Source organism: Brachyhypopomus gauderio, chromosome 14 (assembly GCF_052324685.1).
Source record: "Brachyhypopomus gauderio isolate BG-103 chromosome 14, BGAUD_0.2, whole genome shotgun sequence".
Classification (NCBI taxonomy): Eukaryota; Metazoa; Chordata; class Actinopteri; order Gymnotiformes; family Hypopomidae; genus Brachyhypopomus; species Brachyhypopomus gauderio.
The window spans coordinates 12050303-12068341 of NC_135224.1; the positions used below are offsets into that span (position 1 = coordinate 12050303).

The window sequence follows — 18039 nt, forward strand, 5'->3', positions numbered from 1 at the left end:
GCACCGTAATTTCGTCATACACAAACACACGTTATACAGATAAGGGGAGTCTTTACAAACAAGATCAGATAGGTCAAACTACTCTATATTCCCCTGTGTTCTTCCAGGGGCATTTCATGTTTCCTTTTATTTCCTGTGAAAAATGTTTAGAGGACAGACACGTGCCTTGGAGTCAAATAATCTATCTTTGTCCATTTATTTACTTTTTCATTTATTTGATTAACACCACAGCTCCTAAGGACACGCAAAGCCAGGTCATACATTAAGTCTAGTTCACCCACCCTGCCCAACGTCGGGCACCACAAATGAGCATCCAGTTGCAATATTACATCACTTCCTGTGTTTGAATCACCAGCTGCTGGAGCTCCAAGCGTCTTCCCTAATGCTCGTAGTTACGCTGCGGAGTTAACGGCGAATACGGAGAAGCTTTTGGAGATTTTAGAGACTAGCTGGTTCAGTGCAGATGGTTGGTAAGAGGTGTGGGGGTTGTTGGGGGGGGGGGGGGTAGTTAAAAGAAGGACGAGCAGGAAAAACGTGGGTGGACAGAGGAGTAAAGGAGGGCTGGGGTCAAAGGTCAAAGGTTTCCAGAGGAGGTCAAAGGGGGACGAGAGAGATGGATCATTCTTTTTTACAGCGCTTCATTCCAGAAAGCTTCTCATGTATCCTGACAGAAACAAAAGATGTGAATAAATGAAGCAGAACAGAACAGAAGTAATCATTAGGTGGCAGTTATCAGTATTTGCGGGCACGTTTAAAACAGACAAATGGCACAGACTTACAGATTCCTGACTATGAATTCATACCAAATATTCCAATACACACTTACTTGGAAATTACATTATTAATGCGAGTGCGTGCCATATCAATGTAGTGATCAATCTGGGTCTGCCGAGAAAAAACACTTAAATTACTAAAACAGTTCAAGAAACTGCACGTAAATAACTAAAACAGTTAAAGAAAATACCAGAGGTTTAATGCGTTGCAGGCGTTCACTCTGGGGAATGTGTAAAAGTGGGTTATCATGGTTTTGAGGACACAGTGTAACTTTGTGCAGGATGGAAGCTGAAGTAGTGACAAAACCCATAAAATGTTTTCACATTCGTTGTCATGAGTCTGGACAAGTTTCCCCGCGCTCGTTAATACCTGTATCAAATGTAGTGATGGTTTTGGCATGACAAACGCTGTTAAGAATATTCACCACAATAAAAGTAACAGCAGACTCACCTTGTTTCTCTCATACAATGGCGGCACGGTGAAGATGAGGATGTCCGCTGGAAGAAAGGAGAAGAGCAGATGACTCTACTGAACACTACGCTGAACATCACCACACATGTGGACGGATCACTACACTGAACATCACCACACATGTGGACGGATCACTACACTGAACATCACCACACATGTGGACGGATCACTACACTGAACATCACCACACATGTGGACGGATTTGTTTAGTTTGGAAACTTCAATCTGAACTGCTAGTCCAGCCGATCTTCCTCAGGGAAAGCAGGTTCGGAGTGCCAGAACTTACCGAGGATGAGGATGGTGATGCCATTGAAGACGGCACCCACGTACGTCAGAAGCCACATGACCACTGCCAACTGAAAGGACACCACACGGCAAACAAGAATGCGCGCGTGCACACATACACACACACACACACACACACACAAGAGAGAGTGTAACGTAAGTGTAACATAACGAGTGGCAGTGGTGAAGCCTCCGAGTGTTTTCAGTGAGGAGGGCAGGGTGTTCTGGGTCAGCCCTTCAGCTTTTCAATCTCTGGGTTGTTTCCTCTGAATGTTATATCCCCTCCCACTCTCAATCACATGCTGTAAGAGGCTCAACTACACATCACTTGTGTGTGTGTGTGTGTGTGTGTGTGTGTGTGTGTGTGTAATTGAGCAAGTGATTGACCTCTCATCCCCCCCCCCCCCCCCCCCCATCTCTCTCTCTCTCATACACACACACACACACACACACACACACACACACACACACACACACACACACACACACAGAAATAGAACAGTCACATGAAGGGCTCTGGCGTGCTGAACCACGGGCTCGCGGCCGCTGAACCGACCTTAAGGGAATCCACCAAGTCTTCCACCAGGAAGAGACGGCTCATGTGCCGCAGTGCACAGTTGATGTAGGTCAGACACTGATCCACGTGCTTCCGGAACGTCTCGGGAGGCACGCTGACATCCTTCTCCATCAGAGCTCTGTCACAAGCACACAGGGTCAACCCAATTAGCGTTGCCGCTACACACACACGCGCTACCAGGGGGAGTTTGGGCGGAGTCTCCCACGGTTAGCCCTGTCCTCCTCCCTACGTCCATAATGAAACTAAAGCTGGAAAATGGGCCACAAACAGGCACGGGTTATGTTAGCAGCTTTAAAGAGCAAAACTGCTGAAAAGATCCACCTGTTTGGCTGTGTAAATGTATAAATCAGCAATGCTCATGCTAAATGTATGTGCTGTTGGGTCATGTTTAGTAATAAAAACCAAGTTTAGTGCTTAGTGGTAAAAAAAAAACCCCACAATATTGCAGACAGACCATTTACTGTATTAACAGGTAGGGTGCAAACTTGTATGTCACGAACCTGGTGCAACAATAAATCCTCCTGAACATGGCCCTCGGCTACGGTGCGACTATAAATTAGTCTTAGACACTGTTCTTTGGCCTGAGGTCTTTTTTTTCTTCATTAAACCATACTCTGTGCAGTCTGGAACACAGCAGTGCAGCAGTGATGAGAGACCTCGGTCTTACTTGAAGGGGTGGCCATCGCTGGACTTCTGCACGGCCTGGATGACGGACTTGTAGATGCGGAAGCTGATGGTGACGCAGAGCAAAGCCAGGAGCATGTAGGAGACGACGCTGATCACGCTGAAGGCCGCCAGCGACAGCAGAAGGAGCAGCGAGGTGGTAAACACCACGCCCGACTTCTTCGGCTCTCGCCAGTGCACCAGGTCGTGTACTGCAAGACAGAGGGGTGTGTGCGTGGAGCGCGTGTGGGTCAGGTGTAGACAGGGGGGGGTTGCCGTTTGGGGCAAGTGGGAGGGGCAGAAGTGAAAAAGAAAAAAAAAAAAAAACAATTAATACCCACGACAATTTCGATTGGTTCACCATCCAGTTCCCACGCTTACACCTGCACAAACATGTACCATCCATAATTACGGCAGGAGCTGCTGGTGATGTTGCCTTGTTGCTACACAATCTTCAGGGGCTCGCCAACAAAGAACATTTCTATACACTTCTGTTATGTAATTCTGTAATGGACTTCCTAAATGCCCCTTCGCTGCAATGTGAAAGAAACCTTTAAAAGGAGGCTTATGTAAACAGTAGCCCCCACATGCCTCGGGGGCCTTCGCTGTGTGTGGTTCACTAGGGAGGTGGGCGTGCTCACTGAAGGGGGCATTTGTGTGCAAATCCTCTGTTGTCGAGCTGGACCGGTGTGGCGGACGGCACAGCGCTTCACACCACAGGCAGAGCAGGCTGGAAAAGACATGGAACACTTATCGTCGTCTTGTCTAAGAAACTGTTGTGGGCATGTGAGGGGGAGGCACCATGGCAAAAGGACATGCTCAGATGACACGCCCACTGCATGCGGTATTACTACACTTGCTCTGTGTACGTGATCACGTAAACGTCCCCAAGAGTCCATTCAGATTTTTACAGCAGACACTGTAGAAATGCACAGTTACCTACTTCACTTGTTTACAGGATTGTATTTTAATAAAACTATAATTTTGTGACATTTTGGGGTGTCCTTATAATTTTTATCCAGAATAAGCTAATTATCTTAATGTTTCTCCTAGCTGGAACATTTATAGCATTAACCGTTTACAACAGTTTGCTTATCCCTCATTACAAACACTGAACATTACACCACAGGTCACCACATTTTTTTCTTTACTAATCAATAGCCTGAAAACTTGTTTATAAACAAGACTAATCATGACATAAATGCAGTACAATAATGCAGGGCCGGTGACTCATAGCCTCAGAAAGCACACTATTGTTTTCTGATGGGCTAACGAGGAGCGCATGCAAGGGGTTTCCCGCTTGCTCACTGCAGGGGTCTGAGTCCTTCCCAGCATGCTTTGCCAGTGCCCAGAGGGAGGCAGCCTGGACTGAGTGCTCGTTCATTATCGCTCCCCTCCCTCTCGCCTTAACGGCTCCAGATACAGCAGCACGTCCCAGGGGGAGCCAAGCCGCAGTGGCCTCTTTTCAGTGCTGGCATGGGTTCTTAAAGGCACAGGAGCCATTTTATGCATGTATGTGCGTGGGTGAACGACCACGTGCGTTTGAATCACTTAAAAGGCACGCGTTTTACTATGCTAACCAACGCAAGATACTGTGAAATAAGCATGGCACTTCACGTGCTGCTTGTTGCACTGACCGAGTGTAAAAACAAGAACAAGCTAAATCATTTTCCAAAACAAATTCTCATTTTTGGCAGCAATAAAACGGCATGTACCTATGTGAAATATTTATCAGTAATCCCGATGACGTCAATAACAGCAACAATCGGCTGCATTGGTTGTGGTGTGATGGATTCTCCAGTGAGTGCAAATAAGATGAAACTGGCACATAAACTAAAACAAACCCTCCCACAACCAGGAAGAGGAACCTCTGGAAACCTTAATGTCAGCTGTACTGAAGTAAATGAAAGGTTGACAAAAACTTTAAAAATACTGACACGAAGTGTTTTTTACACCAAAATCAAACAGCCTTAGGCTCTTAATGAAGAAAAGCAGGCCCTTTATGTGCTTTACATCTGTTTACAAGCACCCCTTTACAATAAAAATATAATTGCAATTCAAACCACAAAAGCTAAAGATTTTGTGTGTTGGAAAGATCAACTCTTAGATTATATTTGTGAGACACTTGGGTTGCCTAGAAAGCCAGCCTTGTAACATTTTTGCATTTTATCATGCCTGTAACATGAGACAAGGGCAACTTTTTTTTATCTGCACACCAGATCTTTACCAGAAGATGGTTTCTCATACAAGTACAATTTGTACACAATGTGAATTCATTTTTCAAATGAGGAAAACTCCTCGTCATGATTCAGCAAGAACACTTCCTCAAGTTGCTCATTCAAAAAAAAAAAGGATCAGAGCATCCAGGTCTATTAAATGAAATGTTAATTGAATGCACATTCACCTCTTGAATAAATTCAGAAATCATTTAACACAAATTGATTACTCCTTGCCTCTTCACAGACCGAGCTACTCCAGTCATGTGTACAGGAACATTAAGCTGATTATTCAGCATTATTTCTCCACGTCATCTCGGATCGTGTTCTTCTGCCTCCACCAGCCTTTGTTCAGAGATAATAAGGAAGTCGATATGGCTCCTTTAAAATTACATTCACCCTCAGCTACTCACCCTTAGTTACCGTAAAAGGCAGCACGGATGCCCTTCTCTCAAAACCGCCGTTTTAATTTGTATTCAACAGTGAGGTGCAACGTCTCCCAGAATGATTGGCACCCTTAGTAAAAATGAGGGGACAAAAGCTAGACAATAATCTTGCACTAGTATCCAACATTTCCATGAGGTAAGCCTGTGCAAATAATTTTTGTGCGTCCCTGACACTCCTAAGAACTGTTATGACAACCGATAACCAACATCATATTCACACTTCACGACTGCAAATAAACATCTCCTCTATCAGGGTAATAATTTCAAAAGTTAAAAAAAATACATCATTTATGAATCTGCCAAGGGCATGATTCAAGTATATACTGCCCCCATGTACACAGAGAACAATAATTCATGAAACAAAACCTTCTCCAAGGAACAAAGTCAGACATTTACTATAGTTGTAGATTATTATCTGGGGCCAGGCTTCTAAAACCACAATGACAGCCCTGCCCAACACCCTCTACCAACATCAAACCACAAACCAGAGTTTTCCAGAATTTACATTGAAAGCTAGTTATATGATCTCAGCCTAAAGCATAGATGTCTGTGTTCATTCAGAAAAGAACATAATCCCCACTGTGATGTTTGGTATTTGGTCTGTGGCACTATGAGGCTCTTTCTACAGGATCAGAACACATGGGATTATAAAGTGCATCAAATCCTGCAAGATCTTAGATTAAAATGGCTCCATCTCTGGCAGCAGGGTTGTGGTGGCAAGACAAGTCCAGAGCAAATTCACACTAAAATCATTGATTGTCTACAGCATCAAGCCTATGATGTGGCTGTTCCCCTCACCTACACTACACTGAAACACCCTGGAGAGTTATGTTCACTAAATACGAGCGATTGGTCCATAGCTACTGAAGGAGGCAGAGAAGTTTGGTATGAAGGAACGGTTTCAGATCCTCTTGGGTTTTCGCTCCATTTTAATCCGTTATGAGTTAACAGTGAAAGTTCTGTTAGGCCAGCATATGCAAAGCTGAGGTGTCAACATGTGGTTTTGGACGTTTTTTTTTTTTGACAGGTTAGATTTCACTCATACTTTTCAGACCAATCGGCTTTTTTCAGAACCTGTTTTGCTTATCTTTACTAAGGGTGCCATTAATTCTACTGGGTACTATATATAAAAATGCTAAATACAAAACACTATTATTGAAGTTTTTTTATTCCAAGTCTATGACCAATTAATTTCTGGCTCAGTCTCCAAATGTGCCATTTGCAATGGATATCCAGTGTCCCAGACAATACAACCAATCGTATTTCCTTTGAAATGGCTTAATAATAGCCCAAGTCATGACTGGCTATGTTCTCTTCTAATTGTGCAGAGGCACTTAAAGTCTGAACAACTATATGGAAAAGAAGACCTATTGAACTATGTGGAAAAATTAAAGCAAACAGGTAAATATATTCAAATCCCTTACCTATATTACCACATTTGTGTAAAAATAAACATAAAATATGCCATAATGAATGACAAACAACTAATTTCTCCTGTAAATTATTCCAGTCTTATACACAATTTCTGTTAACTATTTTTCAAATGTATGCAACTAAAAGCATTAGTGCTGCAATAACCAGATAGGATACATGGTAAAAGAGTGAGTGCGTGCAGGGTTAGCAGGCTAATTGCCCAAAGGGAAATCAAGTTACCTGACAGGTGTGTTAGTATTGCTGCCAGCACATGCTCTGCGAGGTGGTAGGCTTCCGCCACCCAAATGTCAAATGCCTCTACCTCTTTGGCTAACGAGGTTTCACGCTGATATTCATTTGGAAGATATTGAGGTGTGGGAGTTGAGGAAAAGGAAGACTCAGATTTAGATTTTAAAGCCGTGTCCTTTGAAGATGGCAGGGTTCCTTTGTTAGGAATTTCATCCTCTTCCTCTTGGCTGCTCCCGAGCTCTTTGAGAGCACTGATTGTAAGACGTTCCTGCTCCAGATCCATAATCATTGTAGGAGAAGACGAGCCAACACTGAAGGTTTCTGGACTAATGTTTAAGGGTTCGTCCTCACGTGACTTTAAGCATTCTCTCATGAATTCCACAAAGCTGTCTGTTGCAGTTTCAGGGCATTCTGGCTCAGAGCTCTCAGGCTGATTTACAAGTTCTGGTGCCATCTGCCTGTCTGCGGCATCACATTCTACTAGATCCCCTTTTTCAGAGTTGGTGATCATTGATGCTGCAGTTACATCACTGGCTGTAAAATCAGAGATCACCTCACTGATTTTGTCCATTGGATCATTATGGAAAGATGGGAAAGGTGCAGGAATGTTTTCTTGAACAGAGGACAGTCCACCTATTGGCTGACTGATGTAATCATCCTCCTCTACCTGAGAAAAATTCCCCAGTGAAGTTATTGTCTTCTGGTCTTCTAGATCCACACACTGATCCTCCAATTCAGGATTTGATGTGTCATTTGGAGGGACCAAAGGCTCATCGTGGACATCTGCTGAAATTCCAACAGGAGTGGGCTCAGGCACTGTGTTATAGTCAGGTTTGCTTTCAATAAGTGTCTCATCAAATTCCTCAACCATGGTTTCCTCAAAAGATTGCTGAGCAAACGCAGTACTATTCTGACTGTATTGGACACTGTAGGGTTTCCTTAATTCATCCAATTCACCATCATTCTCATTAAAAACACCCGAATTTAGCTGGTCTTTTAAAGCTAGTTCCTGACTGGTATAATGATCCAAGTATGTATCAATATCACTGGATTCGATTTCATTTGAGAGATCTTCATAATTACCAGGGAGGTCAGATGCGATTTCTGCAGTCTCGTCATTTTTAACTGTGTTCACGTTAGATTCTTTGTAAGCATCATCTGTAGTCTGTGAGATTTCTGCTTGTGCTTGGCAGACCTCTGAACTTGTACCCTCTGAGTCAGGATAGGTCTGGTTAAAGCCATTATCACTAGCATCATCTTGCACAAACTCGTGCTTTGGCGAATATTCCACATCAAAATCTGTAAGATTTGTCTGTGAGAAAATGTCTTCTTCTTTGGGGTGAACCTCTTCAGATACTGATTTTGGAACTTCAGAATCTTCATCAAATGGTTTCGGAGCTTCTCTTGCTGGCTCTCGCATAATTTGATATCTATCATCATCATCATCTTCTTCCTCTTCTTCTTCCTCCTCCTCTGGCTCCATTTCATCATCACTCAGAATCTGTTCCTCTGTCTCAATGACATTTATGATTGGTACACTAATACTGCGCTGCACGTGTGGAATTGGATGTTGCACCTTGCCTGTAGAGGGCTCAGAGTCGGGAGCATCTGAGCCTTTTTCAGGACAGACACCACCGGCTCCCTCTATCACTGTATCATCGGATTCACCCGAGCTGTCAATTTCAAGGATCTCTGCAGGCTCAGAGCCACCACTCTGTATGGCAGACTGTTGCTGAACACTAGAGTCAACCTGGGGAGCAGGAGGCTGAGAAGGCACAGAAGATGATTCAAACCCAGCAGGAGGGGCAGGTATCTCCGTGTCCTGAGTTTCAGAAGGACCTGATGGGTCCACATCAGACTTCTCTTGTTTGTCCCACATGTAGGCTGTAGGTAAAAATCTGAGATCAAATTCAGACTCCTCCTCAACACCGTCTTGCTTGGACTCTTTACTAACCTCAATTGTTTGATTATCTGTTTTAGTAGGAGTGTCCATAAATTCATCAGGAACACCTACAAAAGATTCAGGAACGACAGGTGCACTGGTATCTTTGCCCGTTATCTCTTTAGATGGACTCTCATGCATTACTAAAGACTCTTTCATTTCATCCAAGACAGATTCTTCAATGATGAACTCTGGCGCTGGGGGCAAGTGAGCTCTCATCCAGTCAGCAGTATCCTCAAAGTCACTTCCGCGCCTGGAATCTCCAAGTACTTCAAAGGGCGATTCTGGAGAATCTTGTTCAGGGGATGTAGTGTTTTTCTTAACGGAAGAACGGGAAGACATCCCACGTACCTCAGTAGGGGACTTTTCATAGTGGCGCTCTCTGAAATGAGGAAACCCTCCATCACCCCAATCAGAATCATTCTGCTTTGCAGCTAAAGCTTCCAATGCTTTGATTCGCTCAGAAACAGGGGACACCTTTATGGGGGACGAGTCCTGCTTTTGGGATTGAGGCGACGATTCGAAAAGCTGCCGTTTCTCTTGGAAACTACGATCTGTAGTTCCATCGGGTGGACCCGAGGACTCGTTTCCATAGGTCATAGGAGAGAAAGAACTGGGCTGGGAGGAAAACCGCAGGGAAGTGGCCACACCATCTGAAGGCCTGTCAGAGCCCAGCACCACCCTGTTGTCTGCATCCATTATACAAGGAGGGGGAAAGGAGGAGAAGGTGGGGAGGAAACAAATCAAGGCACACTCTACATTCATACAGATATGCTAAAGTGGAGGGCTGTACTTGCAGCTCTGCTGAATGTGTTTACCGTGAAAGGCTTATTTTGTCCAAATGCATCCATTGATATGCTTTGAAATGTGCCTTTCTAGCAGTATTATTTCAGAGTCAAAGACAAGCCCCAAAAACTTTAGCAATCAGTAGTTATGCTTCTACTTTTAACAGCATTGCTCACCAGCATCCATTATCTTGCAGCTGAAGCAGTCGTGCATTGCATGGATTTAAACAATTAATGGATGATGTTTGATTTCTGCATGCCAGCTGGAAGATGCACCGTCACCTTTGAGAATTCTAAGTGACACAGAGGGTCAAACATTTATCAAACTGGGTAAATTATGTTTGAAAATATTGACCTGTGTCTGTCAGGACTAAGTAAATAACCCCTTATTGCTGCATATTTACAAAGATCACTGGTGAAAGTAAAATTATACCTTTGAAAAGAATTCAATTCCATCCAATTTCCATGTTTTCTTGCCTTAAAGGATAAAACAAATACAATAAACAGAACAGAAATCCAATAGAGAGATTAATGTGGATTTTGCCTGCTTTCAAATCATGTGATAAGGCAGAAGACCTCCTGAAGGAAAGTGCCAATAAACAACCATTTGGTGTCAGAAGCACCAAAGCACAATTGGCTACTGCTCAATTAAAAGGTAAACAAACAAATCAAAACACAGATTCACTAAGATCATTAAACAGGATTTACCATTAAAACTATGCCCTCCAAACCAAGGTTTAATGTAAGCCCACTGCTGATAACCTATCCGATACCCTAACCCTAAGCAGAAGATCAAGTTCTGTTTATGACAAGGACAATTAACTGACACATTTTCTTTGTTCTAAAGGAAAATCACATTCACCAGGCATGAAACTGAAAGCTAAGATATGTTAATATCTTTCTAAGAAAAGTTCTGTGTGACATCTATGATAAATCTCAAAGTACCTATGTAGCAACATACTATAACATTTAATTATTACAATTACAATAGGTGTATCAGTTGAAAATAGCTCAAATAAATGTAAAGTAAAGAGAAAACTGGCACACAGTCAGGCAAAGTGCCATGGACTAATAACAAAAGATGAAATCTTTATAAATCATTTTGTACAAAAAGTGCTCAGTGATCTAAAAATTGAGAGCAAACATTTCAGCCCTTAGGGATCATCTGTGCTAAATTAAAGGATAATAAAATATATTCATCCTCCTCCTGCCTGGAATATCATAGTTCAGTATCTCAGTCATTCCATACTAAAACATCATTCCCATAAATCCCATGCATAGTTATTCTTCCCTCTTAAGATCAGTCTCAACAAACAGGGTTTGCTTTAGTTGTGACGTGGAGAATGAGAGTTCCTCATTCCAAGACTTCTAACTTACTATTAACACAATCATGAAAAAGATGAAACCAGAGGTTAACTGGCAACCCCATTGACTAATTCAAAGGACTTTGTAACAGCCGATTATTAAAAAACTGAAATAAATAAACACCATGGTTATATTAGTATAAGACATGGTCTGGCATAGCAAGGATAACTGATCCCTTACCAGCACTGAGCATAGTAGATGCAGCATTTCAATGACTAACTAACGACCTGGTTACAGGATCCCTCTTTCATAGACTTTTCCACACTGGTCATGCACCGATTCCTTGGCAAGAACATTGTCAGAGTTCTGAACTGTTTTGTATAAAATCTGAAATGGCAGGGCAAGAAAAAATTGAGGAGGAGAAAGGGCAAGAAAATAAAATAATTAAAACGGTGGGTGGGGAACAGCTGGGAACTTCTCTTACGCCGCGGTAAGAGACTTCATGCAACAAGCAGAGGTGAAGAGCCAGCAGCCACAGGCATGGGGCAGAGAGTCCCCAGTGCAGGCATCCGTATGGTCGATCCCTCCCAGTGTCACTCTACCTGAAGTACCAGTAAAGGTGGAGGGCAGGTGTGTCCGAGCACAGCTAGCGGTGGAGGAGGGACATCAGGGACAGGACTCTTGGGGGATACCAACCTGATCCATTTTTAGGACTCTGCTCTCACACAAAAGCGGACTTGAACTTTTCTGCTATTTTAAAAAGAAGGTGGCAATCTTGGGATTAGCCGGGACCCACAATAATGTTGACCTAAATAACACACTCAGCTGGGGACAGCTCATTTGTGAATCTGGCTTTGAAATGACCATAACAAGTGAATGGGGGGGGTTTACTATCCAAATGGCAAAACGTGCGACCTTCAGTTTTCAGGATGGGAGAGCGGCTATGCCATCAGGTTCAGGCAGTCAGGGCAGGAGATTATCTTCACTGACTGCAAGTATGCTCTATGACTACTAAGAGCACAGTATAGTAGAGGATTCCATTTGTCAAAAGCTGCTGAAAACAAGTGGGACCTGGCAATCCTGTTGGTTTCCAACATGCATGACTATTAGAGCTTCACATTCAAACCTTCGGGGGAGGTTGGGTGTGTCATATTACACTGCGTCTTGCTCCAGCCCAAATCTCAAAATGCCGTGCAGGGGAGATACCGAATATCCATGTAACTTTTACAGTATGGTACCAAAAGCCAAACAGATACAGGCTGAATGAGAGGACACAGGTTCACAGAAGAGTGACTGAACACCTGGAAGTGAGGCATACTAAACTCCAGGAATCACTCTGCCTCTTGTGTGACATTCCTGCCCTCCGATTCCTTTATCCTCCCAACGGCTTTCTGGCAAACTAACACGGTTTCACAATGAAAACCTAATCTGGTATAAAGAGGAGAGGACCACTAAAGAGAGGGATTGAGAGGACCCTAGCAGCAGCTGAGCAAGAGATGAGAAAAGATGAGACAGGAGGAGATAAAACAGGACAGTGAGAAAAGGTTAGAGAAGCAGGCGAGTAGCATAAGAGAATTATACACTTGCCTTGAGAAGACTGAATGAGAGATACAGGCGAAGAGGGAAAAAAGGAATCTGAAAAGAATAAAAAAAGGACAGGAGAATGACAACAGTCTCAATATCCTTCTTATACTCTACAAAATGTTAAATGGAAGTTATCTGTGTCCACTCAGGTAACCTCTTACCTGTCTCTTCTGAAGATATTCAAAGACCACACTCTAGATCTTTACTCAATGAAGTCAACAGCAATGAGTCACTATTTCAGCAGCTACAGTGGAAGGTTATCAAACACATTTATTCTAGTAAATCAAAAATATTTTCTCAGATTTAACGTTTTGAGAAAACATTCGAACAACGTCCTCCACAAATTGTACACAGTAGAAATTTTTCCCATGTTCCCTTCAAATAATTCCTCCCATAGTTTCCGACGTCTGACCCCAAACAAGCGCCCACACAATGTGCCATGGTCAGGAGTTATGTAATCTATTTACGGAATCCATTTTCAAACCCCACTTCACAAACTGGGATGACGAGCAACCCAACGGAAGCCTTGCTGGCGAGCCTGCATTTCACAGTTCAGTCCCAATTCCAAAACTGAGCTCTTGGCCGCACGGCCTCAATCCGCCGGGGGGGCCCCCAGCGACCCCAAAAGGAGCGAGATGGAGGGAGATGACGAGCAGGGAGCAGAATAGTCAAGCAATGAATTGCACTGGCTGCTCTGGAGGCCCTACCAATGGCAGGCTGAACTGGCTGGAGACGTGGAGTGGTAGTAGCTGTAGTTCCGGCTGCACCACATTCCTGCTTCGCCCTTAGCTTAGCTCCTTTCATCAAGGGCACACCCTGGACCACCCTCTTCATCAATCAGTTTCTCACACACACACGGCGAGCCTCCGAACGTACAAGGCGGCTCCGTAATTGGCAACACAAGCAGAAAATTCAGTGACCACGTCACGGTATCCATGCATGAATTATATACAACTTGCTCTTATACTAGAAGGAACATAGTTTTAACGTGATGATAATGCAATGATTCATATTCTCAAAGCTGACAGTGCCCAGGTATGTTTCGCCCAGATTTGCACAATGCAGCCGGAACTAATCAAATGGAGCAACACATTTATGGTCTTAAAAGATTTCAAAAATAAGAGAACGTCTTAAATTATTCCCAATACAATAGCAATATTTAATTTTTTTTTATTTCATTTCATTATATCATGGGAGAAAAAATTAAGTAAGAACTAATATATACCGCCACCAGTATAACAATTTTAACATTTTACAGAGTGTAATAATACTGTAACCACAACCTTAAACTTGCCTGTTCATGTCTATTACAATTATGTGATGACAGAACACCAATTTCAGACTTGCCAAAGCCATTTGTTTAGCTTAGTGTAAAGACTCCATTCTTTATCTGCAGGTATTTAAAATCAATGGGCAGAGCTTACAGTTTACTAAACATAATAAGAATAATATGACATTTTTTATCATGGGTCTTTACAAGATAATCTGTTTCACTCGTTATAAAGTTGCACAAACACAAACTCCTATCTGATGAACTACCATATTCTTTCATTTGTATTGGTCAAACCAGTCATTGCTAAACAGAAACGTTAACATCATCCAAGTGTCAAAGTTGCATAAAAAAAAAACTGGTTAATTATTTAGTTGTGTTAACATAGCATGTTATTTTTTGCACAAAATTAACTAAGCACAGGCAATGTGTGGAGAAATTAGCAGCAACTTCCATTACCGTATAACCAAGGGTCTACTGCCATGTAACCTAGATCTATTTTGAGCCATTCAACCCACAGAAATCTAAGAAGACTGAGCATCCATTTATCTTGCCATGACACAGGACGGTTACATCAGTTACCAGTTGGAAATACTCAACTACGCTCTTTCCTCCAACATACAGTTATGTGAAACTAGCTGGCCATCAGGAGACTGACTAATCGCAGGCCCAACATGGGCAGTCAACACACATGCACCTGTTACTCTTTTAGGACGTTTTAGGTCTTTCCATGTTCATTATGTCTACATCCAGTTGTTCTTACACAGCGGAGTTGTCTGTGATTCACATCACACAATGTCCAAATTACGACTATTTTAGAAACCTAAACCTAATGCTCAAAGGCTCCTAGCATTTAGCTCTTTATGTAAAAGGTCTTCACGCAATCTCAAAATCAGTAAAGTGGGATTTCCAGGGCCTGCATCTTACGGTCATGTTCATGTGATGATTCTTTCACACTGCTGCGGACAAATACTTCCTGATCTAATGGAATCCATCATATAGCGATCCAGCAACACCGATGAAATGTGGCGAGGCAATTCAAGTGACGGACATCAGACGGTTGTGACCCCAGACCGGGTCATGCCCGAGTAGGGCTGGGTCAGCGGACTATCCGTGTCATGCTAGCAATGTCATCATCCAACTCATGAAACCCAGATCCTCTCAGCGCCAAGAGATCTGCATCAGTTACATTTCCTGACCTTAGCAGTGGCGCGTGACCAATACCATTATGAGACCAAGACCGCAGGAGTGAGAAAGACATACACCAGAGGCATACAAACAAATCTGTACGATAACATTAAAACCTCACAGAATGTGTGATTTTTTTTTAGACATTATACCTTTGCCCTTGCTTTCTTATACTAAATTGTCAAGTAGATGTTTTATTATTATTACTACCAGATTAGCAAAACATACTGAAAAGAGGTATCCAGGCCAACACCTGACGAATGTAGTCTTCAGGTCTCTTATAAAATGCATCTCAGCATCAAAGCAAAATTAACATTGACAGGTGGCAGGAGGATTGCGATTTACAGATCATAAAAAGGCTTATAGCCCACTACCAAATTATTTTGTGCCATTGTGTCCCATAAAACGTTGCGTTTTAAAAGAATGGTAAAAGGAATTCAACAAAACTGGACTTTAGTAATACAATGGTGTCTCCTTGGTCTCGGTTCATAATGTAAAGAAGCCTCGTCTCCATAATCATGCTAAATTCGAAACCAGTAATTGTGACATTTTACCATGAAATAATTAGTATCTTGTGTTCGCATTAAAATAAGATGCACTAGAAAATGAGACGAACTAGCTTTGATGTTTGAGAACACTAAATACACAATTAGGAGGAAAAAAAGACAACTCAGTCTAGGTATGTCAGATGTTAAATAGACTAAATGAAGATGTCTCATGAGTTCTTAAAATTAGGCCAGAAGTGCTCTATGGGCCTTTATAATGGCAAATTAACTAGGCTGGCACTGAAGCGATAAAAACGCTTCTCTCTATTCGATTCCATGATCCTCATAACGGCTAACAAACTAAATTTGTAGGTTAGCCTACAAGTCAAGTGAAATTAAATAGAAATATATATATTTTTCCATTGGGATGAACATAAATTAACAAAACACTTTAGCTCTGTCGTGTGTAGGTCAATACGTAACGTCTTGTTTACTTCTACCACGTTAGGACAGATAAAACACACACACATACACACACACACACACACACACACACAGAGACACACACCGCCTTCGTCTTCGTTTCTGGTGGTGCCCAGCATCAGCACTGCACTGCAGATCACAGTATCCGCAACACAGCCATTTCCGCACGGCCCAATGAGGTAATATAAATGTGTCACCACCGAGAACTGTGGCTTGGGTCTAAATTTAAAAGTTAGGTCAAAGCTACGGACGACGTCAATCTCTAAAGAGTGCTTTAATGGCTCTTTCTACATAAACGAAGACATCTAACCGACACTTCCAAACAAGTGACTGCACCATTGCGCAGTAGTAGGTTAATATCGCGGTCTTAAGTTATAAAAAGTTACAATGATGGTTCACATGAGAAGATGCTGAGGTTGAAATCAAGCAATAATGCGCAGACACAACACCATTAAAACGATTAGCCGTATTTGCAGTCACACCTTCTACGTTAACCAGCTACTGTCTTCGACAAGTTGCGATTACACACAACGCTACAGTTTCGTGTACTTCTCTTTGGTTCAATGTGCAGCGATTTAATAAAATCGTATGACCGGCTGTTTTTTAGTTTCGCCCTTAAAAAGCACTGTTACATACTTACCGGAAAACTTTGAGTCTTTAGACGCTGCAGTGTGTCCGTCGTGGACGAGATCTTGCGACGACGATATCTGAGGAGACTGTGCCATTGGATCTGCCATTTTCTTCTAAACTGCTACTGCAAGTGCAGTTATAGTATAAAAAATGCGGTCTGTCTTCTTTCTGAATTGCCCGATTCACCAAAATACTCCCAAAAGCGGGACGCGGCGTCACCAGGTCTGGACGGACGCGCAGACAGGTGAATCTTCTTGAAGGTTGTGGAGATACGGAGGTGGTAGGAGCGGAACAGGGCGGGTGCAGCTCTGGAGCGGACCAGCCTGGTTTAATAGGGTGAAAGGTCGCTGCCTTGCTTAAAGAGACAGTCAAGTACACCCTTGTGACAAAAAATGTTCACGCCTGCATAAATCGTAATACTGACAGAACTATCTCAGTTGGTTCTGTCGAGCTGGTTCCGTTTATTAAATGTGAAGTAAGGGGCACGTAAACTAAGGAAATAAATCCGTTGAGAAAGTTGTAGTGGTTGCAACCACAATTACACTCAATCTGTTTTAGACGTGTTAACCTATGACTTTATACCTAGCCTACCTGAGTTAAATTAAAGACATAATAACGCTTAGGTTCAGAGGCTCCTTGTGTATGTTATAGCACATTTACGGATGAGGCGATGACTGCGACTGTAGTAACCAACAGCTGTAGACGTAGCCTACGTGCAAGTCACTTTTTACGCCACATATTTGAACATAATTATGCAGTACTGCATTTGTGCGCAAAGCTAAGTAAGTTCGTATACATTTATTTTTTTTGTCAGATTGCGCCCTCTGCTGGTGATATCAATGTGACCCACACTATTTTGGTTTGTTTTTCAGGCACAGACTGAAAAAAGAAAACATTTGGAGTAGGAGGAGACATTTATGTAATATTTGTAATACAAACAAACTGCTATTCATGGAGTTTAAAAGATTGTACCAACACATTAGGTAGGTACAGTTCAGAACTGTAGGTAGATACAGTTCACAGCAAGATCTGAATATCCAAAAGACAAAAAAATATATTTTTATAGTAGCTAAAGATAGCAAATAATGTTTGAATAAATTTACCCAAGTACAGTGCATTGGGCAATTTTCAAAATAGTTATAAACACAGATTACAGCTTTTGCAAATCTTTTCCATGAGTTATTTGCCTCAAAAGTATCACCCATGACATTTACAGGCAGAGTTGAATGTCATTGGACAGGAAAAACTTTACTCAGAGTTATCTGAGGATAAC

At 42.4% G+C, this 18039-nt stretch overlaps 1 protein-coding gene across 3 annotated transcripts; it reads right to left on the reverse strand.

Annotated features, from left to right (window-relative positions):
• Nucleotides 1-499: 499 nt before the first annotated feature.
• rtn3 (reticulon 3) lies at nt 500-17119 on the reverse strand. 3 transcript variants are annotated; one of them, XM_076973595.1, is made up of 9 exons: nt 16777-17119; nt 12714-12761; nt 7086-9725; nt 2775-2982; nt 2087-2225; nt 1532-1601; nt 1225-1271; nt 827-885; nt 500-664 (listed from the first exon to the last, which is right to left on the reverse strand). In XM_076973595.1, exons 1-9 carry the CDS (start codon nt 16871-16873, stop codon nt 619-621), a joined length of 3354 nt encoding a protein of 1117 aa, XP_076829710.1. In that variant the 5' UTR covers nt 16874-17119; the 3' UTR covers nt 500-618. The 3 variants fall into 3 exon arrangements, with proteins under 3 accessions (XP_076829710.1, XP_076829711.1, XP_076829712.1); XM_076973596.1 differs by lacking the exon at nt 7086-9725 and having other exon boundaries at nt 16777-17102; XM_076973597.1 differs by lacking the exons at nt 7086-9725; nt 12714-12761 and having other exon boundaries at nt 16777-17101.
• Between the last annotated feature and the right edge of the window lie 920 nt (nt 17120-18039).